At 47.0% G+C, this 26,406-nt stretch overlaps 1 protein-coding gene across 2 annotated transcripts in view; it reads right to left on the reverse strand.

Annotated features, from left to right (window-relative positions):
• Positions 1-1,696: 1,696 nt before the first annotated feature.
• The window catches only part of SYNM (synemin), a 31,643-nt gene continuing 6,933 nt past the window's right edge, over positions 1,697-26,406 (reverse strand). The window contains exons 2-5 of one of the 2 annotated variants that reach the window (XM_004372656.1): positions 23,544-23,668; positions 8,892-8,962; positions 2,978-5,424; positions 1,697-2,041 (exon numbers count right to left, since the gene is read on the reverse strand). In XM_004372656.1, coding sequence (XP_004372713.1) covers positions 1,697-2,041; positions 2,978-5,424; positions 8,892-8,962; positions 23,544-23,668 — 2,988 coding nt within the window. Of the gene's footprint in view, positions 5,425-8,891; positions 8,963-23,543; positions 23,669-26,406 lie in introns of both variants that reach the window. The other variant, XM_004372655.2, reaches the window with a different exon arrangement.

The following is a 26,406-nucleotide window of genomic DNA, read 5'->3' on the forward strand; positions in this document are numbered from 1 at the left end:
CCACTTATTAAGAAAACATTCTCCACAGACTACATGCTATAGCCATTACCACAACCCAGGGAAGTGTGCCCCACGTGTCCAAGAGCCACGGTGTGATTAGATGCCTTCCTTAGATTTTCTGTGCCCGGGGAAGATTTTTGGAGGCCATTACCCCTCCCCCACTTCCTGATAACCTACCTGAGGATGACATTACCCTTGGATCCTCATTCCTCAGCATACTACAGTCAGTTACGTGATGCTATCCTAGGAAGTACAGCTCAGACAGCACTACATGCAAAGAGACTCTAGTTTGGACTAAAATAATATTATGTTGCTACGAGATGCTACTTCTATGTGACCCTAGACCGTTAAAGACGGAAGCTTTAAAAATAAGCTCGTGTAAGATAAAACTAATCTAATACAGAACACTCTAATATCTCAGACTCTGTGGTGTATGCCTGCAGGTCCACGCCCTGTGGCCAGTGAGAATGGGGCCACTCCTGGGCGCTTCTGTGCAGGGCTTTGGGAGAGGTACCTACTTCCTTCCCCACCGCATCTTATTCTATTTAACATATCTTCCTTTCCCTGGACAAAACACCCCAACTGTAATTATTTCTCTTGAAAGTGCAAAAAATTCCATGAGGTCTGTCTGTTATGATTTTTAATCGTTTTAATCATTCAGTCTCTGAGCTCAGAGAGAACATCACTCTGTTAACGGTGGGTTGAGAACGGCTCCTCTGTGAGGCACTCGACCACCTTGTGCTTCCGATTTTACTCACACACACCATCTTGCAAGGCCAGCTGCATCCTGAGTGTCAAACTGTCTTCAGGTCCACCTCCCACCAGTGAAATGAAATGTTTAGGTGCTAAGGGTTAAGGTGCAGAAAAGCTCAAGACTACTCTGATAGGAGCCGGCTGTTCCAGAACTGAGGTTATGCTGCTTTGCCTAGTGCTGCAGAAAGGAAACGCTACGGCAAGCAATTCACAATCCTTGTTTCACCTACAGGTCGATCTCGTGCCGTGTTCTACGAAGCTGTGCGCACACAGCGAGTATGCTGACTTTAAGTAGACTACAGCTGTGTTCTCCACAGATCAGATACTCTATTTTTTAAAGTTCTGCGCATGGAAAGCAATCCATTCAAAACTTAAAATTTAAAGCTATGTCAAAGAACTTTTTCCTAAAAATAGTTAGCAGATTTTTTTAATCTATAAGCAGTCTGATTATTTCTTAGGCTTTCTATTTGAAAAGAGAAAATTGCATTTCTTTTTCCCTTAAACTGTTAGTTTGCTATAGCATATTAGCAGATGCAAATAAAACTTATTCTTAAATGTATTAATCTGGTTACTGTTTAGGCATGTTACCTATAGATAATTATGGTTTCAAAAAGTTGAGGCATTTCTGTGGCCACGTGGGAAACTGATAGAAACTGTCCCCAGAAGTGGAGAGAATACTCCAGAAAAAAGGAATCTTTTAAGACTAAAAAGACAAAGTATTTTGTAAAAGTCCCAACTCAAAACTAAAACTCCAATGCCTCTTAAGGCTGGAGTCAATTGAAAATCTCTGTGTAAAGTAAATTGACCACTGTCTCTTTGAAGAAAGTAAAAACGGGTGGCTTTCACAGAGTGCGCCCCCCCCCCCCCTTAAAATAAGTCAAGGCCTTTGTATGTTGGTATGTTACCAAATAAGATGCTATTTAAAGCCACATATTTTTGTTTCTCAAAACCAGTGCCCATCGCTCTCCTCCTCATTGTCTAGATAGAGCAGAGCAACCTTCTTTTCATCAGAAACCACTGACCTCTGGTCGACCATCCTCTGCAGCTGCACTAGCTTATCAAACTCGGCCTGCTCCTTGCCCTTTGGCCTGTGGGCCTGGTTTCCGTCATCAACGGAGGCCTGAAAGCTCCTGCCCTCTGCCTGGTCCTTCCTACTGCCAGCGTCTCTCCAGTCTCCACCGTCAGACACATCGGGAGCTGCCGCTTCCTTCCCTGCAGGGAAGTGGACCGTGGCCTCTTGTGTCCATTGGGCAGAGCTGGGGGTCGCCTCTACATGACTCACATCCGTCTGAAAGGTAAAGGAAGTTTCTTTGGGCCCCAGTGTAACGTGCCTTATCGACCTGCTGCTGTCTGCTAACTCACCTAACTCAGGGGAACCCGCTGCACCAGCAAGTGCAGACGTTTTGGAAACGGGTCCGTGGAAGACGATGTGTTCGGAGGTTTCGGTTTCTGCAGGACCTAGTCTAATGTGCCTAAAGGACCTGCTAACGTCTGATGTCACTTCTGCCTCGGACGCACCTCCTGCACTGTCCTCCAGAGGAGATTCAGGAGCAGCCCCTTGGAAGGAGCTCTTGTCAGTCATGAGAATTGTTCTTCCTGAGGTGTAAGTGCGAGTGGCTTGGGTTATGTCTGCTGAGCCCTCTCTGTGGACAATGCTTTCTGAGTCACTAAATCCCATGGCCTGGGGAATGGGCCCTTGGTAAACTATCTGCTCAGTGGTTTGGAGCTTCTGAGCACCAATTTGGATGTGCCTAGTGGATGTGCTGTGACCAGACAGCTCGCCAGTGTGTTCAGAACCTCCTCTGACACTTGACTCCATTTCCTCTAAAAGGGGGGCTGTGAATTGGATTTGCTCACTGAACCCTTCTTTGGGGTCTAATTTGAGGTGACTTACAGAAGCCTGGGTACCTGTGGACTCTTCAGTTTGAAAATAATCACCAACCTTCCCTGCCCCAGGAATGGGGCCCTGAAAAATAATTTCCTTTTTAGCATGAAATTGTTTGGAGCCAAGCATGATGTGCCTCCCCGATTGGTCAGTGTCTGTAAAAAACTCAGCCTGGCCAGGCTCTTCTGTGCCCCTTTCCTCCTGAACGGTAGGGACAGGCCCCTGGACGAAGACTTCTTGGGACATTTGACTCTGACTAGGACCCAGCGTAAGATGCCTCACAGACCAGCTGGCTCCTGCTGAGGGCTCTGCCTCATCAAGGTCACCTTCTCCACTTACCTCCACCACTTCTGTAGTGGGTCCTTCAGACAAGACTTGCTCAGTCCTCCAAATCTCAGCGGGGCCTATTTGAATGTGTCTTACAGACTGACTTATGTCCTCCAACACCTGTGACTGGGGAAAGCCCCTGGGGCTGCTGACTTCCACGGTGGCGGACACGGGACCCTGGTGGCTGACCTGCTCTGTGCTGGGCGAGGCCGGGCCGGCATCATCCCCTTCAGCAGAGGGGCTGTACAGTTCCCTAGTGGCCCAGCGCTTGAAGCTAGTGCCAGCGGCTAGGGCCTCCGTTCCGCGTTTCATGTCAAGGCTTTCGGGCACATGGCTGTGTTGCTTGGTCAAACTCTCTCTGACCACCGACTCCACGGCTCTCTCTATTTCACTGGTTTCATCTCTGCTCAGCTTGTCGAGGTCTAACTTATCAGCATCTACAGTCTGTGAGAGGTTGACTTCAGCAACTAAGGTCATGGCGCCACCGCCAGAGGTCTGGACTTTCTTTACATCCACTGAAACACTCCCAGGCTCGCCCGCACCCGCTCGAGTGAGGGCAGACAGCTCTTCCCTCACTCGCTCTGGAAGGCTTTCTTCCAGCTGCCCGATAACCTCCCCCACCTGGTGTTTGGGTTCCTCGGAGAAGACTCCCTTAATGGTTGTGTGAAATTCATGTGGTATTTTAATTTCCTTCTCAATGACTGTGGGCTCAGCATGAAACTCGCCACTTTTAGCTTGTTCTCTCCAGTGAGAAGAATCCAGGCCCCCCTCCATAGAGGGAGCTGGAACATCCAATGGCTTCACAACTTTCTCTCCCAATGAGTCGTCCCTCTTCCTTCTCTGAGTCCCTCGCACAATCTCATCTTGCCACGAGTACTTGATGGTGGATTCTTCTTCAGTGTGGATCTGCCCGTACATGGGGCCTTCCTCTCTGTCATGGCCCCCTGGGTGTTCATCTGGAGTTGACACAAAGTAACTCTGCTCTCCCTCCCAGTCATCTGCCTCCGTCACTTCTTCAACATGAGCTGTGTTCTCAGGGGGCTGCTTGGTCCTTTTATCTTGATTGACTGAGAAAGTGGTATCTGTTTCTCTATAACTTTCCTTTTCCTCAACAAGTCCCTTGGAACCTGGAGACACATCGTCGACCTCCTCCACTTCAAACGGGGTGGGGAACTCCTCTGCCTTCTCTCCCCCTACGTAGCTCATGGGCTCTTCAATGATCTCCACACTGACAACCTTTGCTCTCCCCTCTCTTCCTTTCAGACCACTATTGATTATATCTCCTATCATTTGCTCAGCGGATTTTCCTTTCAGCTTCACTTCCTTCACATCCTTGCTTAAAAGGTAGTCCAGGCCAGCTTCGTCGGAAACATCGATATCCTCAGTCAGTTTAGACTCCATGATGATTTCAGTCTTTGTTTTCCTGTCACCGGGAAGCTCTTTCCTTTCCATGTAAGTGACTTTCGTGTCTGGGAAAGAATTAGCAGATGCTTCTGTATCTGGAGACTGGGTAAACTGCTTAAGGATACTGGAGACAATGTTTTCTGCAATGGTTTCAGTCATGGAGTCACCTTTCATAGAGCTGGGGGTGTCGCCTGTGTCCATCCTGAACCTCGTCTCTCTTGTTTCCACCCCTCCACCTGTCCCACCACCAACATCCTTCTTGACAGACGTCTGGAAGCCTTTTGGAGACACCTCTGGGGTGCTGCCCTGGGATGCTTCTAGAGTAATTGGTATCTCTCTTTCTTGCACATTTTTCTCCTTCAGCGATTCGTTCTCTTTAGCCTTTCCCGTCATTTGCTGACTTTCCCTCTTTCTTGCTTCTTTATCTAACTTTGTCAGTTCTTCCCACCTTAAGTTTCTTTCCTCAGAAGCCTTCTCTTTGGAATCAAACACTTTCTCTTCTTGCTTTGTTCTGATAGTTACTGGTATGTTTCTGCCTTGCTCCTGTGTGGCCTTCACTTCTGTTTCCTTTCCCAGAGTGACAGCCCTCTCATTCGACCTCGTGCTCTCAGATGCGCCCGCCGCCATGTTGTCTCGGTGTTCTTGGTATGACTTTTGGGCAACGGTGGAGCCTCTGGCTATATAACTGGTGGCATCACTTGTACCTTCGGTTTTCGGTCTTTCAGGGAGTGTTTTCACCTGTGCTTCAGTTTTTCTTAAAAGACCATAGGTTGGAGAAAAAGTTCTGAAACTGGTTTGATCGCTGGCCATTTTTTCATAAGCGTTTTCCTGCCGGACAGTGGCCAAGGATGAGTATCCTGAGCCCAGGAAGCTACCTCGGGCAGCACTTCCAGTACGCGTGCTCATCTGAGATCCAGGGTGTGCCAACAGGTTAGAATAAAGCCTGGAGCTGTGATTCAAACTCACTGGAGGTACTTTCTGCCTTGGAAATAGATTTCTTTCATTTTCCCTCTGTAATACTGAGTTGGTATATTGATAGGATGTGTTTCTGAATTCTGTAGGAAGTGAACAAACCATTTGTTAAAATGACAGTCATCATTACCTTTTTTTGTCTTGAAATCATCACCGCAGGTCAATTCCCATCCCGTCAGAGTAAATATATAAAAAATAGAAAGGTCATTATAAATAAAATCTTTTCAATCCCCAAATTATTTTTTGGTAGTTTTTAAAACCCCGGTAGAAGGAAATATTGTACTACAGATACTTCAGCCTAACACTTTTCTCCAGTTACTAATCTTAAAATATTCATCCATCGTAACAAAGACATTAGACATCTGATTATAGAGCACAGTATGCAGCACAGAGAGGTCAGGGGTGCTAGTATTCTGACTGAAATTTCACAATCTTATGATACTTTGGAACCATTAGTTTCTACTTTGTCGAGATAAGTTAATTTTATTTCAGTAGAGGAGAGCTTTATAATTACAAAGTATATAAATGAATTATTAAACACCAAATCACATTACCCCTCCCCGCTTTGATATGCTTTTATTTTTCACTGATTTTTATGCTGGGCCAATAAATCTTGAGGAATTAACCTTTTTTTTTTAAGCTTCCAGATTTCTTCTATTTTTATACCTGACAGCCTTCTCATTTGAAAAGGCACCAGTGCAGGAAGCCTACCAAGTCACCAACACTACAGTCTATTTTAATTTCACGGTTTTGGAGTTGGGAGGCAGTCTACGTGGCTTCCTGCTCTGTTCTGGACCATCTGAAGAGAGTCCAAATTCCTACAGGGTAACCTGCCCTTAGGAATGGCAGTCTGTAGTTAGAAAATGGCCTGGAGGACCGTCCACCCGAGAGCGCCCCCTGGTGCCTAGCCACACCTCATCCAGCTGAGATGGGATGGAGCCTCCTCTTTCCCTTGGTGGTCCCCATAGCAGCCAACGACAGAGGCCTCTTTGGGACAGATCCCAGCATACAGGAGAGAGATCAGGTCAGGACATTTTCCACGGATTCCTCCTTTTAGTTCAACATATACTAAACCAAGAAGTCTCAGAAGATGAGCCCCCAAAAAACAGTGCAGGAACTGACTTGTTTTTAATGAAGGTTCAATAAGAGAAGATCACAGGCTGGCTACAGCCCTGTCATCTTGTGGGCACTCAGTCAACGTTATTTTATGCAATCTTACAAAATAAACCTAAGTGTATTAATAAGTATAAATCCACTATCTAGAAACTCATCCATTCATTTATTCAACACATAGTTAATGAGGCACCTATACTGTACCAGACAAAGAACTATTTGGAAGCTCAAAGTCTAAGAAGATAGTTCATAATCAGTGATCTTTATTCTAAAGTTCACTTTCTTTTGGTATAACACATAATTGCTAAAATAAATTTAGTTTGAGATTATTAAGTCTCCATACCCTTCAAGGGGTCCTTGGGTGGTGTAAATGGTTAACACGCTTAGCTGCCAACTGAAAGGCTGGAGGTTCAAGTCCACCCAGAGGCTCCTCTGAAGAAAGACTTGGCAATCTAGTTCCAAAAAATCAGCCTTTGAAGACCCTATGAAGCACAGTTCTACTCCGACACACATGGGGTCACTGTGAGTTGGAATCGACTAAATGGCAACTGGCTGGTAGGTTGCTTGGTTGGTTGACTTAAAAATGTTGGCAATCAGAGCTTGGTCCAAGGCTCTTTTTTCTCTCTCTCCACTCTCTCTGTAGATTACGTGGTGGATTTTCAGACTTATACATCCGCACATTAAAGAAAAAGTTTTTGGTGATTCTGTTGTTGTTAGTTGCTGTCAAGTTGGCGCTGACTCATGGAGACCTATGGAGATCGAAACATTGCCTGGTCCTGGGCCAGCTTCATGATCGTTGGTATGTTTGAGTCCATTAGATGACTTGGTAAACCTTAAAATAGGGCGAGTGAATAACTCTTATTTGATAGATGTCATAAATAACTGATGTTAGACAGACTGATAGTGGCCACTTATATGGACATCTCTCAGTATCAGAAAGGAGATTTCCTGGATGTTGTCTAAGACTAAATTGCTTTTAGTCACAAATGATTAGAACTCAGTAACCTGTCAAATCTGTGAAATGCCTAAAAGTGACAACATTGCTTTTGAAAAGTAAAGGTGGAAAGTATTATTTTTTAAAAATCTACCATTACTTATGCCTCCATGAACAACTGCTTCTTTTGCCATGGGACCAGAAGAACTGGATGGTGCCTGGCTACCATTACTGAATATTTTAATCAAAGATTCTATAGAAGAATCCTGATCAAAAGGGGGAAAATGCAAAACAGAATTTCAAATTCTCAATGGAATCCAGACTTTCTGGATCCATTAAGGCTGGAGGAACTTCCAAAACTATTGCCTGGAGATAGTATTTAAACCTTAATCCTCAATCCAAAACTATCCCCTGAAGTCTTCTTTGAACCAAACAACAGTTTAGCTTAATTAGTAAAGTAGTCTGCCTTGAGCATTGTGCTTTTTAAAATACTTGTCTATGTGAGATCAAATTGACAACAGCAACTTGAAAGGTTACTGAGAAGCTAAGGGAGCAGTGAGTTTATGTTAATGGTGTTGGACTAATTTGGAAAAGGATAGCGAGAATGGTTGCACAACTTGAAAAATATCAATGTCACTGAATCATACATGTTGCAATTGTGGAAACAGTATATCTTCTGCTGTATATATTTTTACCAAAAATAAATTAATTAATTTAAAAAAAACCTACCATCTATCCAGATTGGTTGTTAATCAGACATTCTCCCGATAGAAAGCCTTTGCTGTTGAGTTGATTCCAACTCATAGCAACTCTATAGCACAGAGAACTGCCCCATAGGTTTTCCAAGGAGCAGCTGGTGGATTCAAACTACCAACCTTCTGGTTAGCAGCCAAGCTCTTAACTGCTGTGCCACCAGGGCTCGCTCCTGATAGAGGTACTACGTATATGTATTCCCAAATTTGCCATGATTTTGAATATGGTAAAACACTCAGGAACACTAAAATTATACTGAGTAAGAGAAATATTGAACATACCATACTTAGTTTAATCTGTTCTTGCTTAGCCAGAAAGCTTTTTAAGATGCTATAAGGTTTTAAAAAGTTAAGAGGGGAAGAAGTTATCTTACAGGTCCTTTATTACCATTTACTGTTGAGTCGACCCCGACTCATAGCAACCCCATGCGTGTCACAGTAGAACTGCTCCATAGGGTTTTTAATGGCTGATTTGTCAGAAGCAGATCACCAGAACTTTTTTCTGAGATGCCTTTGGGTGGACTCAAACATCCAACCTTTCAGTTAGCAGCCAAGTGAGTTAACTGCACTACCAGCCCCATTATACTAAAATCTATTTGGTACTTAAAAGAGGGATGAACTACAGTTATCTGAAAACCCATATCTAACCCCTACTCTTCCAGATAAATGAGGCCTTACTATTTATAGAGGAAATAAAGAGTTCAAATAGAAAGCCATTTAAAGTTATATAATTAGCTTTTTAAATATCTACCTTGCGGTACATCTTCAATGTGCTTCTTCCAGATCAGTATTTCTGGATTACTTTCTCCTTCCAGTAAGGCTCTGTAAAAATAATTTTAAAAAAAATAATTCATTGCAGAATAAAAGAGCAAAAAGTGTCTCTAGTACAATGTATCAGGTAATATGTGGTCACTGGCCACCTTGTCACAGTGCTGTGCTTTTCAGGACTCATGTCTAAAGGGTACAGGCAGGGTCTGCACTGTGGAGGTGTGGGCCCACCTGTCAGCCTCAGCAGACCCTGGGCCAGGCTGTGCTGTTCTGCTCACTGCAATGTCCCCGGCACCTGGCACAGTGTCTGCCACCTGATAAGTGTTCAGTTCATACCAGCTGAAGGAATAAAATGAATAGGCTATGGCATCATTGTATTGAAGGAATAAAATGAATAGGCTGTGGCATCATCGTACTGGAGAGCCAAGCCCGTTTAGAAAGCCCTTCCAGACCTACAGCAAGGGCAGCAAGAACAACACGGCACTGGAGAGATGTGGGCCCAGGGGGACAGGCAAGGGTCTGACTTCTCCAGGGAAGGGGGAGAGCATGCATGGCACCCCACCCTGGGCTAGGGGGCCCCAATCAATTCCAACTTTCACTGGGGTCTTTCTGGAGTTGCAGGTGGGAGGCTGCCTGCAGGGCACTGAGTGCTCAGAGCAATAACCAGATGGACAAAGACCAGAGCAAGAACTAGCATCCATGTGTGAATAATGCAGCTGGCCTGCACCTGTATTTTCAAACGGTTCCATGAGGTGTTTTGGAGAGGAAGAGGAAAGATGGAAGGTGGGCAGGGTAGAAGGAGAGAAGGATGAGCTGTAAACAACCCCCTCCACCACCACACCACCATGGGGTCTCCACTCCATGCAGAGCAGCTTCCTATTAGCTCCTTTAATATAATGGATGGAAACCACTTACGAGGTGATTTCTTCAGCTACTTCTAGCTCTGTTGTTGCTAGCTGCCACTGAGTTGGTCCCTGACTCATGGCAACCCCATGCACATTGGAAGGAAATGCTGCCTGGTCCTGCTCCATCCCCACGATTGACTGCAGATCAGACCATTGTGGTCCATAGGGTTTTCACTGGCTGATTTTCAGAAGTAGATCACCAGGCCTTTCTTCCTAGTCCTTCTTAGGCTAAAAGCTCCACTGAAGCCTGTTGAGCATCATAGCAAGCCTTCACTGATGGACAGGTGGTGGCTGTGCATGAGGTGCACTGGCCAGAAATCAAACCTGAGCCTCCCTCATGGAAGGTGAGAATTCTACCACTGAACCACCACTACCCCCATGACTTCTAGCTCTAAAAGTCTAAAGTTCTGGAGTCTTCATTAAATTGTTATCCACATCTATGACTTAGACGACAGCTCTGATGACAGGTGGTGCGTACAGCTGGCTCTGGGGTCCCACAGACCCACATGCTGGTGGTGGGCTCAGCACAGGGTATAAATTGGCCATCACAGCAGCTGACCAAGGGGCTGGCTGCTGGAGCACAACAGTTGTTCGGTTGCTAGGGCAATGTATGAAGTCACTCACTCCCAGGACCAAAAAATACACTGTCTATGGCAAAGGGTACCCGGAGCCAGAGCCCATGTAATGCTGACATCACTGCTGCGAGCTAGCCAGGGAAGCAAAAAGGGGACGCCCGGTCGCTCAGGCAAACTGGCAGTAAGTTTTGTTTACACTGGTTTAAATATGGTGATTCCCACAAATGCAGAACCCTGTGGGGAGTTTGAAGAAAGCAAGGAAAGCACTCATTTGAGGAAGGGCAAAGAAGGTGACAAGATAAATTCTACTCAAGGTGGGCACCATGTAGGTTTGTCGTGGGAGCCACGACTGCAGTACACACGTGAGTAGATGCTGGCTGTATACAGCGCCCAGGAAGACGGCTGGTCCACAGCGCGCTGCCCCGCCTCGCGCAGTCCTGCCCTCGGGGACAGCTAGGAAACAGGACACCAGCCTCGTTCCTTCCTCACCCCTGTGACCAAGCACTTTAGGTTCCAGAAACACAAATAGTTTCCAGCTCCCAGAAAACCCCAAGGCCTGTACTATAAGAGGAACGTTCAGAGTAAAAGCCCTATTCCCAGCGCCCGTGCCCCAGGATCACGGCCGCAGAAGAGCCCCGGCCAAAGCAGTGAAGGGGGCCAGGGTGGGGCTTGGTGATCTGGTCAAGTTCTATTTCAGATCTTCTCTATGCCAGCTCAGCGGGAAGCCTCAGGGGCCCCGGGTTCTCACTCCTGCAGCTGGGCGTCAGGGCACAAAGTGCTTGCTAGCTGGGGAGCTCTGACCTCTGACCAAAGCCAGAATGGTGGTCTCAGGTCAGCAGAGAGCATCAGCGGCACATTTATGGAGGGGAGTATGTCTTCCCCTGCCCCACCAAGGAGAGTGCTTTTGTTCCTCTTTCGAGAGAAATCCAAATAATCGCCAAATAATTCCTGAGTTTGGAAGCCTGAGTAGGGCGCTAGGGTACACAGACGGACTCAATCCCCTAAGAGGCTTACGGTCTGGGGGGACAAGACACAACACAAGTGCCCCCATACCAAGGGCCTTCACCAGCCTGGTTACACTGAGCACCAAGCGTGGCTCTGCTTCCATGCCTATTAATTCATGCTGTTCTCTTAGCAGCCCCATAGTGCAGGGCCTGTGATGGTCCTCCTCCTTTCAGAGGTGAGAACAGAAACACAGTGAGGGTATCCTGACTGAGATCACGCAGTCATGAACCCAGGCAGCCTGGCTCTCACACCTGTACTCTCAACCACTAATCTGTGCTGCGCTAACGCCCCTGCTTCCGGATCAGAGACGCTGGTGTTGCAGACACATTTTACAAAGTGCAGATCCTGCAGATAGACCCTCCACGCCACGTCGTTGTTGTAAGTTGGCCCCGACTCATGGAGACTCCACGCACAACGGAACAAAACACTTCTCGGTGCTGTGCCATCCCCATGATCAGCTGCAGATTGGACCATTGTGATCCTTAGGGTTTTCACTGGCTAGTTTTCAGAAGGAGATCACCAGACCTTTCTTCCTAGTCCATCTTAGCCTGGAAGCTCCGCTGAAACCTCTTCAGCATCCTGACAACACGTAAGCCTCCACTGACAGATGGGTGGTGGCTGTGCACGAGGTGCACTGGCCAGAAATCGAACACAGGTCTCCCACAGAAGGTGAGAATTCTACCACCGAACCACCAATGTCTCCCCAGACAATACTAATTAAAGTAAATTCAACACCTCTTGATGATTTTCCTTTTTTTTTTCCCCCAGAAACCCTGGTGGCGTAGGGGTTACGTGCTACAGCTGATAACCAAAAGGTCGGCAGTTCAAATCCACCAGGTACTCCTTGGAAACTCTATGGGGCAGTTCTACCCTGTCCTATAGGGTCTCTGTGAGTCAGAATTGACTCACGGCAACGGATTTACAGGGTTTTTGGTGATTTTACTCAAAATGCCCCTACAGGGCTCTCCCATAATAACATGAAGCTCCCACTGGGGAAATACCACCAGCTCCCTGAGATGGCTCACGGAAGGCAGGAGCACGCATCACCTTACACACACAGCAGGGCACTGGTGATTTAATTCGTGTGTTCACGGACACATCTCAGCCACAGACGAGTTATCCCATCTCCTATCAACACGCACAGAAGACTCATATGTCAAAGGCATAAACAAAACCTCTAAGGAGATGCTAGAATTGTATGATTTCCTCAAAAGCTCTTAAAGGGACATTCTTCATGAACAATAGGAACAGACTCCTACACCTTCAAGAAATGGGTAGAAGGTCCTCAGAGGCTCCAATCGAACCTAGCTATTTTGAGAGCAGTGAAGGAAAACCGCCCCTGAGCTGTGCCTGAGAAATGCCAACCCTGTGAATCACAGGCTATTAGTGAACATTTCATACCGCTCCACGGGTTGGCAACCTCTAATGCAGGAAAATAAGCAAATATGTGCGAGAAAACAAAGTCCGTTGCCTCATTAAGGAGTCCAACAGAAATCCATGGTGCTGAAGTGGGTTGTGATGTGGCCCTCTGGCTGGGCTCCAGGACCTAACGGGCCCCCTGCCTTCCCAAGCAGGCCTCTCTGTCTGGAATAGATGGCTGTAATTGAATTTCTCAGCAGGTCTCTGTCATTGAGCACTGCGGGCGTGATGCCACCGCACTGTGTGCCCACTGTAAAGGGGGGAAAGAGTGAGGGAGGGGGACAGGCCGATAACATTTCCAGAAGTGACGTCCTGAGGTCTGTGGAGTGTTCACACGGTGCTTTCTAAGCTAAAAGCAGGGGGAGAGCCGGGAAGAATAAAAGGGGGCCGCAGACCCCCAGAGCTGGGAGGAGGGGTACATAGCATGGGGGAACCTGAACACCAGGGAGGGCTAAAGGACGGCCAGGTTACCATGGGCAGACCTGGGGCCCAGGCTCCTGTGGAGTGCTCAGGGCCCCCCCTCAGCACCACAACATGGCCTGTGGCCAGTCAGTCAGTTACAGGGAGGACCGCAGGACGAAGGAGAGAAGGAGTGGAGACAGGCGCAGAATTCCATTCACAACTGAGCTTCTTCGTGGAGCTTTGAGGTCAGAATCAAAGACCAGGGACATTATGTAAAATGTTAACCCCCAGGCAGCAGGGCTATGTGAAGTTATGGTAATTTACTCTGTCACTTGCTGAAAGCCTACTCCTCAATACTAGGGACTGAAAACAATAGGATGATAAACAGAAGGACAAAAGAACTACTAATAAAATAGAGAGAGGAAGCTCAAGGAGTGGTCAACGGAATAGTAAACTCTGGAGCCAGGTTGCCTGGATTCAAATCCTGGGCCATCCACTTCCTAGTTCTGTGACCTTGGGCAAGCTACTTAAGCCATCTGTGACTCAGTTTCCCCACTTCCAAAGTGGGAAGAACAATGAGCTCTACCTCATAGGTTAGTGGTGGGAATTAAGTAAATAAGTTTAAAGTATGTAGTGTAGTACATGTTAGCTGTCATCCTCCTCCTCATCTTCTACTGACCTCAGAAAAAAATAGATTTTTGTTAACTCAGTTAATGGAAGTGGGTCAAGAGGAGAAGGGATTCTGGCTAACCAAGTATTATGGTTATTGAGGATTAATTCATTTAGTCAGTGAAGGTTCCCAGAACAAGGAAACTCTCTTATAAATGTGGGGAAGGCTTGTAACACAATGTATATTTGTTGATTCCCTCAATTAGGTATCTTTAAAAATACAAGATTTTATTAATTTCAAATATTTCATCTAACAACCAGATAAATCTGAATATTAACACATTTTTAAAATAAATCTTAAAAAAAGTAGGATGATGATTTAGTTTTTTTTTTAAAAAAAAAAAAAAAGGTATTTCTCCAAGACATTAAGAAATCCCTAAGACATGCTTTTTCTTTGAAGGGACACATGAAAAGGTGTGGTGCTGTTGTTAGATACTGTCGAGTCAGTTCTGACACATAGCGACCCTACATACAACAGAACGAAACCCTGCCTAGTCCTGTGTTATCCTCAACAATCCTTGCTATGCTTGAGCCCATTGTTGCAGCCACTGTGTCAATCCACTCACTGAGGTCTTCCTCTTTTTCACTGACCCTCTGCTTTACCAAGCATGGTATCCTTCTTCAGGGACTGGTCCCTCCTGGTAACACGTCCAAAGGACGTGAGATGAAATCTTGGCATCTTGCATCCAAGGGACATTCTGCTTGTACTTATTCCAAAACAGATTTGTTCATTCTTCTGGCAGTGCATGATAGATTCAATATTCTTTGCCAATACCATAATTCAAAGGCATCGATTCATCTTTGGTCTTCCTTATTCATTGTCCAGCATTCCCATGCATATAGTACAGATATAAGTGGCCTAAAATATAAAGGGGCAACTAGACATATCATTAAAATGATGAAAATGTAAATGTTAGGAGCTACCGGTATCACTTCATTAGCAAACTAAATCTAGACCAGAGGGTTAACCATATTTTCCTCAGTTAAAAAGTGCTGATTCTGCTCCCTGAAATGAGAAAGAAAAAACAGAAAGCCTCCTGTGTCCTTCCCCTGCACAGCCACACAAATAAGGTTTTTTGATGTTGCTTCTAATTTAATGCTTTAAAAGGGCATTTGCCTTAAAGACTCTAGGCCATAAATCTTTGCAGTACATTTTCGTATCTGTCTGGGCAAGACTGCCTTCTTTCAAAAACTCACTTTGGCTCTACTTTCCACTTTTTCAGGTGAAATGTTAGAACAAATCAGTATATCCTCCACCCCATAAAAAAATAATTTTTTTTAAAAAAACCTCTTTTTTAATTTTGATGGAGGTTACATTGTCTGTCTTTCAGTCCATCCAGAAATCCAGGATGAGCCTCTCCATTTATACACGTAGCTTTTTTTTTTTTTTTTTACATCTCTCAGGCAAGCCTTGTGGTTTTCTGCACCAAGTATATTCCCGGAAATTTTTCCATTTTTTGTTTCAATTTCGAATGGTATCTTTTTCCTGGTTATATTTTCTAACAGCTTACTGCTGATAATTGGGTATTGTTCTTTTGTTTTTTGGTTGGGGGGATGTTATTTTCTAACTGTGCTTCTAGAAGTTCTCAATCTATAGCTTTGGGAGCAGATCCTCAGATCTTCTTGGGCAGGGACAGGTTCTTATGACCTCATGTGAGCAGTGAGTGGTTCGGGGCACTGTGGGTTCTCTTCACCTTCCAGCTGTCAGCTGATACTCAGCACCTTTTTCACGGAGTGGTGACCTCATGTGTGTCAGAGCAGAACTGTGCTCCACAGGTTTTTCAATGGCTGGTTTTCAGACACAGATCACCAGCCCTTTCTTCGAGGCACCCCTGGATGGGCTCAAGCCACCAACCTTTCAGCAGCTGAGAGCCTGTACTATTTGTGTCTCCCAGGGGTCGCCATGAGCCAGAATCGGCTCGCCAGCAACGGGTTTGTTTTTTTGTCTGTCTGTTTCATGGTGCGGGCCCTGTGCATGGCCGTGGAGTCTGTGACAGCATGTGAGGAACATCGCACCTCCTGCCTCACCACCAACATCAGCTCAAGGTCCCCAAGGCCACCCGATTCTCAGCGATTGTAGGGAACTCCCGAGAGCCTCCCCCTCAGCACCGAGTCGCACCTCTACTCTGCCTGCCAAGGGCTGCCCCCTCCCCATGGCACTGACCCTGGGCCTGCCCCCTGCCTGCCACATAAAGTCCCACCTCAGCTGCCTGACCGTCAAGGTCCCTGCAACCCGCCTCCTTCCGAGACTTCCACTCACCCACTGTACTAGAAAGAACACCTTGTACCTTCCCTCTAACTGACCACCTTCAGCTCCTCCTTGATCCCTTTCTGCCAACCCAAACTCTCTCCCCCCACTCCCCACCACCACTCCCTCAAGGCCTGGCCAAATCCCCACCTGCTCTTAAAATCTTCCTAATCCCCTCGGCCTGGGACCCTCTGTCCCTTCTGAGCTTTTAGGACCATCTTTAACTGAGCCTTTTGCATGGCACTGAACCATCTGTAGCATTTCCATGACACATGCCTTCTAGAGTTACGCTGAACGATTATTTTAATATCTTGCTTGACTTTTTACCTAAACATATCGTGTCCCTCCTCCCATGCACTTCCCTTCTTTCCACATCCCACTCTCCCACTTGTCTATTCCAATCTCCCCCATCCTCCAAGACCCAGATCAACTCTCACCTCCCCCTTGAAGCCTTCCCTGATTCGCACAACTCCCCTCTGATCTACAGAAGTATTTAACTCAGGCTTCTTTTGTGGCATTTCCTGTTTCCCACGGTGTAGGGGGTTACTTAGGTTCATAACTACCTATCTACAGACTTCGCTCCTTGACACCAAGGCCAAAATGGGTGTATCTTTACATTCCCCTCTGAGCCTGGCATACACCTTGCACCCTGAGTGTCCCTGGAGCAGCAGGAGGGCACAGTCCCAACTCACTCTCTCTTGGCTCTCAGGCTTGGCTCCTGCCCATCCATCACACATGGCCCTCCAAGACAGGCCCCCAAAACCAAGCCACACAGGGCAATGTCCTCAAACCACGCTAGCCCGGTCCTAGGTCCTCTGCCAGGCTGGTTCCTCTGCCTGGAAACCCTCCCATGCCGTGGTCTGTTCCTGGCTTCCCTTCTAAGACTCAAATGCTTCCTCTTCCAGGAAGCCTTCCCTGCATGCCTCATCAGCCTCTCACAGCACCCAGAACTTCACCACTGTCCAAGAAGAGCAGACAGGGGCCAGGTCTTCACCATCCTCTGCCTACAGCATCCTAGTATACCCAGCACTTCTCTGTTACATCCACAGTCACAGGGCTCAGAGGGGAGGCCTTGGTTTTAGGACAGGGTTCAAATCTCAGGCTCTTTCCTTATTGGCTGTGTAAACTTTTAAGTAACAACCTCACTGGACCTTCATTACATGTAAAATATGCATCTTTGGTGAAGTTAAAAAATTGGAGATACTGTTTACAAAGCACCTTACACACGGGGGGGCGGGGGTGGGGGGGACGCTAAGTAAACCACGCATCAAATCACATATCATAGCTTGTTATTCATTAATGGTCAGAGATGAAACGCATCCAAAAATATGATGGTGAATAAAGGGACGGGCAGGTGGACAGTCATGAGATAAAGATAATTTAGTAAAATGTTAATTGGAGAATCAGGGTGTGGGTATATTGGAGTTTACTATACAATTCTTTCAATTTTTCTTACGTTTAACATTATTCATAATAATATGTTGGGGAAACCTAGACAGGCATTTTGACATGAATCAGCAAAATAAGATTTAAAGGGCTGAATTGTGCTGCCCATCTGTAGTGTTCAAAGCTTCAATTCTCTCCAATCCAAAGTTCTACTGACTCTGAAGTGTGGTCTGTCCAGCTGGCTCCACAGGGTTCTGTGACCGCAGGCAGCTCCAGTGTGGCCCTCTGAGGACAGCCACACTGTCTGCAAACAGACAAGACTTTGGTAAACTTCCACAATGCTCCACGTTTTCCTCTCTCCTCTACCCATCCCTCCTTGTCTCCTCCTCCGGGCTGCTGTGGACAGGCTTGTTGCTTACGTGGATGCCCGTGGGCAGCTGCACAAACAGTCATGCGTAAGGGAATCTCGCTTCAATGTAAACTTTGACTCAGAAGGTCTGGGGCGGCCGGAGATTCTGCATTTCCAGCAGGTCTGCGATGCCTTGGGGGGCTAAGGCTTAGGGTCCACACACCCTGTGAGCAGCAGGGCCCGACCATCGACCATCAGTTCTCTACCCTGGGGAGGCCGGCCTCGCCCCTCACCAATCAGATCAGAATCTCCGAGGGCCAGTGCTCTTCAAGTTCTCCAGGTGAGAGCCACACCCTAGCCTGTTTCTATGCATCTCTCTAACCACTCACCTAGCAGAATAATAAACACTCAAACTCCAGAAACATACCTTGTGATTATGTTATCAGGTGACAAGCATCTCCAGCCCCAGAACAGGCTAAGGTCAGACGCCCGCACTGGGGACATGGGGACCAGAGACAGCACAGCCGGGGCTGCTTCCTCCGTTCTTCCAGGTTTTTCCTCTGCTCTCAGTACCCACAGTCCCAAGCCCAGCCCCATGCTGACTCTGAATTACCACCTGCAGAGTGGTGATGAAGCAGCAGTGACCTTGCTGCCTGCCTGCTGCCCCTCAAGTTCTCAGGCTCACATTAAACAGCAGTCCACAAGACCAGCTTGTCTTCTTTCTTTCTTTTTTTAACACCCTATTCCTCCCCTCCCTCCGACCCCGGTAACCACTATTAAAACTTTTCTATCCATGCATTTGCCTATTCTGGATATCTCACATATGTGGGCTCATAAGTATTTGTCCTTCCGTGTCTGACTCATCTCACTGAGCAGCATGGTTTTGAGGTTCATCCATGTCACGGCATGTATCAGGACTTCATTTCTCTTTATGGCTGAATAATGTTCCATTGTACAGAGTTCCTCGGTGGCATAAATGGTTAAGCGCTAACCAAAGACTGGCAGTTCAAGTCCACCCAAAGATGGCTGGGAAGAAAGGCCTGGTGATCCACTTTCAAAAAATCAGGCATTGACAACCCTATGGAGCACAGTTCTACTCTAACACATATGGGGTTGCTCCGAGTCAGAATCAACTCCACAGAAACTGGTTTGATTTTTTGGTATATATGCACCACATTTTGTTTATCCATTCATTTGTTCATGGGCATTTAGGTTGTTTCTACGTTTTGGCTGTTGTGAATAATGCTTCAATAAACATTGGTATACAAGTATCTGTTTGAGTTTCTGCTTTCAAATCTTTGGGGTACCGCTGGGCCCAAGACCGGTATCTTAGTCATCTAGTGCCGCCATAACAGAAATACCACCAGTGGATGGTTTTAATGAAGAGAAATTTATTTCCTCACAGTCAAAGTAGGCTAAAAGTCCAAATTCAGGGCGTCAGCTCCAGGGGAAGACTTTTTCTCTCTGTCGGCCTTCTCATCAATGTTTCCCAGGACTAGGAGCTTCTCAGCGCAGGGACCTCAGTCCAAAGGATGCTTTCTTGATGCTCTGAGGTCCCCCTGTCTTACTGCTCACTTCGGTCTTTTATATCTCAAGAGATTGCCTCAGGACACAATCCAGTCTTGTAGATCAGGTCCTGCCTTACTAACACAACTGTCACCCATCCTCCTTCATTAACATCATAGAGGCAGGATTACAACATACAGGAAAATCACACAGTAACAGGAATCATGGCCTAGCCAAATTGATACACACATTTTTGGGGGTACGTAATTCAAACCATTACAACTGGCCTTTCTGAAACAGCCCCTGCCTTCTAGGCATTACCCCCTTCCTGACCGTGGAACTGGCCAATTTAGTTTGAGGAAAACCTCAAGTCTTGGACTCTCTGAGATTTGCTTTACATTTTCTTATTATTTTTTGAATGCTTCTCCTTTACCATTGTGGTTACAAGGAAGGGCTAAATATCAGGGTTCGGGGTGTTCATGACACTCAAGAGCTGCCCTCAGCACAGCTGATGAGTCCCAGCTATATGGGTCTGCTCTGACGAACCAGAGACCCTTCTCTCACATATAAAACATCAGGCCAGATAATGCGCAGGATGACGACCTTCGACTAAGCCGTTTTGGAGAAATGCTACCACAGCGAAAACCTGGGCAAATCAGGAAGGAGAAGCCATTCAAGCTGCAGTATTAGCCGCTGTCAATCCTCTAGACAGGGCTAGCAGGGCACACCCTGCACAGGAGAATGGGCTGTGGCCCCCATGAGGAGGTGGCGTATCCCTGCTGCCCTCTGTAGGACAGGGACGGAGGAAGGTCAGCTTTCTCAAAGACTGTGGGTCAAAGTTTGTAAAGACCAAATGGGCACTGGTCAAAGAGTAAGGGCCACAACAGCAAAAGGGCCCTGACGCAGATATGTTCACACCTGTTCTCAGAATCTGAGCTGCAGCACAGAGTATAGAAAAGGAGTCCCATAAGTGATAACGTGAGTCCCTAGGTGGTACAAACAGTTAAGAGCTCAACTACCAGCCAAAGGTTGGTGGTTCAAACTCGCCCAGAGGTGCCTTGAAGACAGGTCTGGCGATCTGCTTCCGGAAGGCTGCAGCCTTGAAAACCTTGTGGAGCAGTTCTACTCCGCACACTTGGGGTTGCCATGAGTTGGGATCAACTGGACAACAACTAACAACAAGTGATCAGAAGGGCTTATCTTCAGGACACGCATCAGTGATAAAAATGCCAGGCACTGAAAATTCCATTGCAAAGAAATGAGTTCTAGTCAGCTGCTTGTCTGTCTTTTATGTCTATGGGCATCTCTCAGACTTCACCCTGAGTGCTGGGGAGGATTGCAGCAAATCTACTCACTGAGGTTGGTGGTTTACAGCCAGGCAGAGCTGGGGGCATACCAGGCTCCTGGGCTGGGCTCCTGGGCCAGGCTGATGTTCCCCAGGCAAATTTGGACAGCAAATAGTGAAATCAATTGTTCGTTTCCCTAAAGTACTGATGATTTCTAAATTCCAATCAGATGGCCAAGTCAATCCATAAATGCATTAGGGAAATGTCAGCAAAAGACACACAATGAACTCTGTCCCTGCTGACAGTCAGACTGCTGATGGTGAGCAAAATGGCTCACAGTGAATGCCCTTAGAAACAGCTAGGCTGATAGGGTTGTGAATACCCCCCCAAAAAGCAGGCCTCAGGGCCCCAGACAATTTGCCAGCCTGTGTGCTCTACCTTTTCCTGACAGAGAACAAAGGGCAGGACAAATAGGGGCAGAAAGGGCCCAACAGTCCAGAGAAACAAAGCACAAGATAAACATCTCCCGACTCCAGCCCAGGGAACTATTAAACAAAGGAAATGGGAAAATCCAACTGCCACTCTCGGAAGATGTACCCTGCACCCAGAGTAACGTAACACAGACAGAGACAGCGCTTCCTGCGCCTGCCCCACACACACCCGGCAACAGTGCCTGACTGTGGTGCCTCCAGCCCCAACCTCCGCCCATGCGGCTCAGAAGAGGCTGGCCCCCTCCACACTCCACAGCACCCCGTGCCCCTGGCCAGGGACAGCTCAGGCTTGGCCACGCCACCCCATGGAGCCAAGAAGGCTGGGCCCAGGAGTTTCATGGGAACTGCTGAGAAAGAAGTCCCCTCCTTTCGCTGGGGGAGCAAGGCTGAGGTGGGCGTAAACCTAGAGCTGCTTGGGGGCCATCCTGACATGGGGTGAGGAAGAAAGGGACCAGAGACAGCAGGGACAGATGCTTCATTCAGGCACTGGACCAACAGTCCTGAAACTAAGGATTTTTTTGTTACACGAGTAATAAGGTCCTTTTGGGCTTAAGCCAGTCTGAGAAGGGTTTGTCACTTCCAACTAAAAAAAATCCCGATTAAAGCCCCCCCCCATAAAGCCTGAGGGTTTATTACGTCTCCGTTATCAGTCAAGTGTAGATCACCTACTCAGAATGTGTTTGCATACCCTACCAATTTACTTTTGCGATTGTTCATAGCATGGGGGTTCCAGGGAGCATGCTGGGGCTTGACCTTGGGAAGGGCAGGCCAGCCAGGGCCTCCCCTGCCCTCTCTCTGAGCCCTGACTGCCCGTCCTCCGGCAGGACCCAGCCCCATCACAGCTCTCAGAGGGGAGACCCAACAAGGCCCCACCGGTTTGGCCCCAGGACCACCCCTGAACTCAGCAGGGGGATTCTCCAAGGACTGCTGTGCTGCCACAGGCCTCACCCTAATCGCCTGCTCTCACTACTGATGGCAATGAGGGAACAGCGAGAGCTGGGTGACGCACGTCTCCTAGACAGTAAAGGTGGGGCTGGCCAAGGGCTGCAATGTGGCCCGTGAGCATCCACCAGTCATATACTCTGCCCCTTAATGGACATCAAAGTAACCCAGGACACTCTGATTCTCTCAGTGCAAAATCGGGATCAGAAGATTCCAGAGGCAGCCTACGGGGAGTGCTCAACTAGACCCGGGCTCTGTCCCTGCTCTGCCCCTAACCAGGGGAGTGGACCCTGCCCCCTCTGACCTTCTCCAGTTTTACTCTCCGATCTGTTAACGACTACGGTGCTGCTGGAAGCAAAGCTCCTTCACGCCTATGATCAATTTACACTCACAACAACAGTGCGAGAAAAGGGGTATCACGTCTACCTGCCATGGTTTGGCGGGTAAGGCACAGGTCTGGACTGCACGTGCCTGGCTCTGCCCCTCACCAGCCAGGAGCCCGCCTCTAGGCCTCTACCCCTGTAGAAACGGGGAGTGGCAGCCACTGCAGGAGGTTCCTGCAAGCACTGAACATCTGTAAAGAACTGAGCTCCGCGTCCGGGAGGCGGTCAGGCCTCAATAATGTTGGCTATTGGCATCATTCTTACAAGTGGGGAGCCTGGGGGTCTCTCAAATCCCTTCCATTGTAAGTAAGCCTCTGAGATCTGGGCCCCTATAGTGCTCACGGAGCATGAAAGCTGTCGGAAATAAGGCCCACCTCCACCAAAGACCGCTTGCAACCCACGGTGGGAAGGAAGGGGTCACATGAAGAGGGAGTCCACTCTGCTGCCCCACAGGCCACACAGGGACACCAGATGCATTCTCTACCCAACCCAGCACCCAGCCCCTTTGAGGGCCTTGTGGCTTTCATCTGGGATGGTTACCCTGAATTCAAAGTGACAGCTTGATAAACAGAATCCACTGTCCTAAAGTGCAGTGCTAATCTTTGGCAGGGAGGTGATTCTTCAAAGCCAAACCAGTGGGGGTACGGTAGAGCCAGAGCCCTGGGATGTGACGCAACAGTGTGAGAGGCAGTTAGACTTCCCGGGTTCAAATCCCAGCCCGTCCACTTTCTAGCTCTGTAACTTCTCTGAGTGAAGTCTGCTCATCTGTAAACATAGTCTTAATTCCTAGGATTCAGCAAGCTGGCATCCTCAGCTTTCTGAATAAATGGTGCCCAGGCCACAGCAAAGACTAGGCAAGGGTATCAGGCTTAGCTATTCCCATCACTGGGGACACCTGCCCAGCGTTCTGAATGAGCCCCTGCTCCTCCTCCCCCCAGTGCCCTCGACTCCTCGCCGGGCCACGCCAAGGGTTGCTTTCTGCTTGTCGCAAAGCCACGGGGACTCGGCAGAGGCTGCAGTGATTCTGCACTGCTGACTCCGTTAAGGAGGACTGGGTATAGATCCTTACCGGTAGGTTGCCACCTCCAGGCTGAGGCCATTCTTCACCTGCAGGAGCTCCTGATAGTCCCGCAGCCGGTCAGTCATGACCAAGGTGAGGGCTTCCTTCTCATCTTCCAAACAGTCAATCACTCTCTAAAGAGAAAAGAAGGGCATTAGAGCCGAGAAGGGGGCTTTAGATCCGAGAAGTGGGGCTTTGCTGGGTCAAACTCAGGGTACTAACAATACAGGACACAAAAGAAGATGAAAACCCTCCAGGCTAATTAAAGACATAGTTATTTGTAAGGATTTGTGTATCTCTTTGTCTCAGTCATCTAGTGCTGCTATAACAGAAATACCACAAGTGGATGGCTTTAACAAAGAGAAATTTATTCTCTCACAGTCGAGTAGGCCACAAGTCCAAATTCAGGGTGTCAGCTCCAGGGAAAATTTCTCTCTTTTGGCTCTGGAGAAGGTCTTTGTCATCAATCTTCCCCTGGACTAGGAGCTTCTCTGCACAGGAACCCTGGGTCCAAAGGACACGCTCTGCTCCCAGCACTGCTTTCTTGGTAGTATGAGGTCCCATGTCTCTCTGCTCACTTCTCTCTTTTATATCTCTATCTCAAAAGAGACTGGCTTACAATACTATCTAATCTTGTAGATCTCATCAATATAACAGCCACTAATCCACCTCATCGCTTCATAGTGATAGAATTTACAACACGCAGGGAAAATTATATCCATCACAAAATGGTAGACAACCACACAATACTGGGAATCATGGCCTAACCAAGCTGACACTATTTTGGGGGAACACAATTCAATCCACGACACTCTTCCATATAAAAGGTTATTTTTTATTCCATATGGGAGATTTTTGATAGGACCCTGGCTTCTCTGTTCTTCCTTGCTAATAATAATGAATGCTTAGGAGTTTATCAAAGTCGTCTCTGCTGTTCAGACATCAGTCTGCTTAGGAAGGCCAACACACCAAACTGGTCAACCAAGATACCACTGAAAATAATACTAGAGAGTGGGGGTTTTTACAATATTTAAAACCGAACTCACTCAGATTTGACATAGAATTTCCCCCAAGCTCATGATTTCCTCCGATAATAAGCAGGTAAGCAGATACAGAGTTCTTTTCTTTGCTTCACCTCTTCTAAGCTACTTTAAAATCATCTGGAGAGAAAAGCTACATTAATGAGACAGTAATATATTCTGCCACCACCCGTCTGTCAGTTTGTCACACTGTGTTGGCTTGCATGTTGCTATGACGCTGGGAGCTATGCCACAGGTATTCAAATACCAGCAGGGTCACCCACGGTGGACAAGTTTCAGGAGAGCTTGCAGGCTAAGACAGACTAGGAAGAAAGGCCTAGTGATCTATTTCCAAAAATCAGGCAATGAAATCCTATGGATCACAACAGAATATTTTGTCCGATATAGTGCTGGAAGATGAGCCCCCTAGGTTGGAAAACCAAAACTAAACCAGACCATTGCTGCCCAGTCAATTCTGACTCATAGGGACCCGACAGGCCAGACTAGAACTGCCCCAGAGGGTTTCCAAGGAGTGGCTGGTGGATTTGAACTGCCCACCTTTTGGTTAGCAGCCAAGCTCTTCACCACTGTGCCACCAGGGCTGCTAGGTTGGAAGACACTCAAAATACACAGTGGCCACAACAATAAACTCAATCATACCAATGATAGTAAAGATGGCACAGGACTGGTCAACATTTCATTAGGTGTCCATGGGATCTCCAAGAGTCACAGGTGGCAACTAACAGTAGCAATATATTCTGGGCATAAATGTCAAAACTCAGACCCAGAGGTGAACTTCCTTTTTTAGTGTACTTCCACACTGTAGTTAGTAACTGTCCCTCAGCACTTGTTCAGGTCGCCATCACAGCCATTATCACCATTCCACTCAGAACACCTGGTCAATTACCCCTCCTCCTCTTTCCCGGGTTGGGAGGACACTGGAGGGCAAGAGTCCCACTGCTTTTCGTCCCAGCCTCTGGTACGGTGCCTTCCACATACAAGTTACACAATACCTATTTGGTGAACTGAATTCATAACAAAATGATCGAGATAATATTACCCTCCTTGAGATTTAATCATTTTAAACTGGAAATATCCTTTCATTAATACACATTGGCTTCATTTTTAGCACTTGTCCATCTTCTTCCTGTTAGCCAGTACTCCCAGGAATAATCAAAAGGGCAAATATTTAAACACTGGAGTGAAGTCTACACACTTTAACTTTTGTATAAAGAGCTTTTAATAACTTCTGATTTTTAATGGAAAATGGTATTGTTTCTGAATACAATTAACTACACTAGGATGCCCTTTTAAACATTTATCTTTTTATGAATTCAAAAACTGTAAAATAATCGGGAGAGGGACTATCTTCATTCCTTTTGTAATTTCTCTGTCAAAGGCACCTGGCAAGAAGCTGAAGTTCCATCATAAATATGTAATGTTGTCAAACCAAGGAATGCACTTAACCAAGATTTCACAGTATACCAAGCACTGGACCTATCACTAAAAAAAATGATCTATATGGAAGTAGTTTTGCTTCTCGTAACAGTCTATTTCTGAGCTAATAACTGTTAGGATCTTTTCGTATAAAAGTCTGCTAAACACAAAAACTCAAAACTACTTAGCTTTTAAAGCAAAGCAGCAAATTTAAGTACCGATGGCTAATGTCCCATGTGTAACAGACCTCAAATCTGGCATTATCCATAGATAAAACCTATAAACCTATTGCCATCAAGTTGATTCCAACTCAGTAATCCTACAGGACAGAGTAGAACTGCCCCATAGGGTTTCCAAGGAGTAGCTGGTGGATTCGAACTGCCAACCTTTTGGTTAGCAGCCAAGCTCTTAACCAC

This window comes from Trichechus manatus, unplaced genomic scaffold, assembly GCF_000243295.1.
Source record: "Trichechus manatus latirostris isolate Lorelei unplaced genomic scaffold, TriManLat1.0 scaffold00019, whole genome shotgun sequence".
NCBI classification, from domain to species: domain Eukaryota; kingdom Metazoa; phylum Chordata; class Mammalia; order Sirenia; family Trichechidae; genus Trichechus; species Trichechus manatus.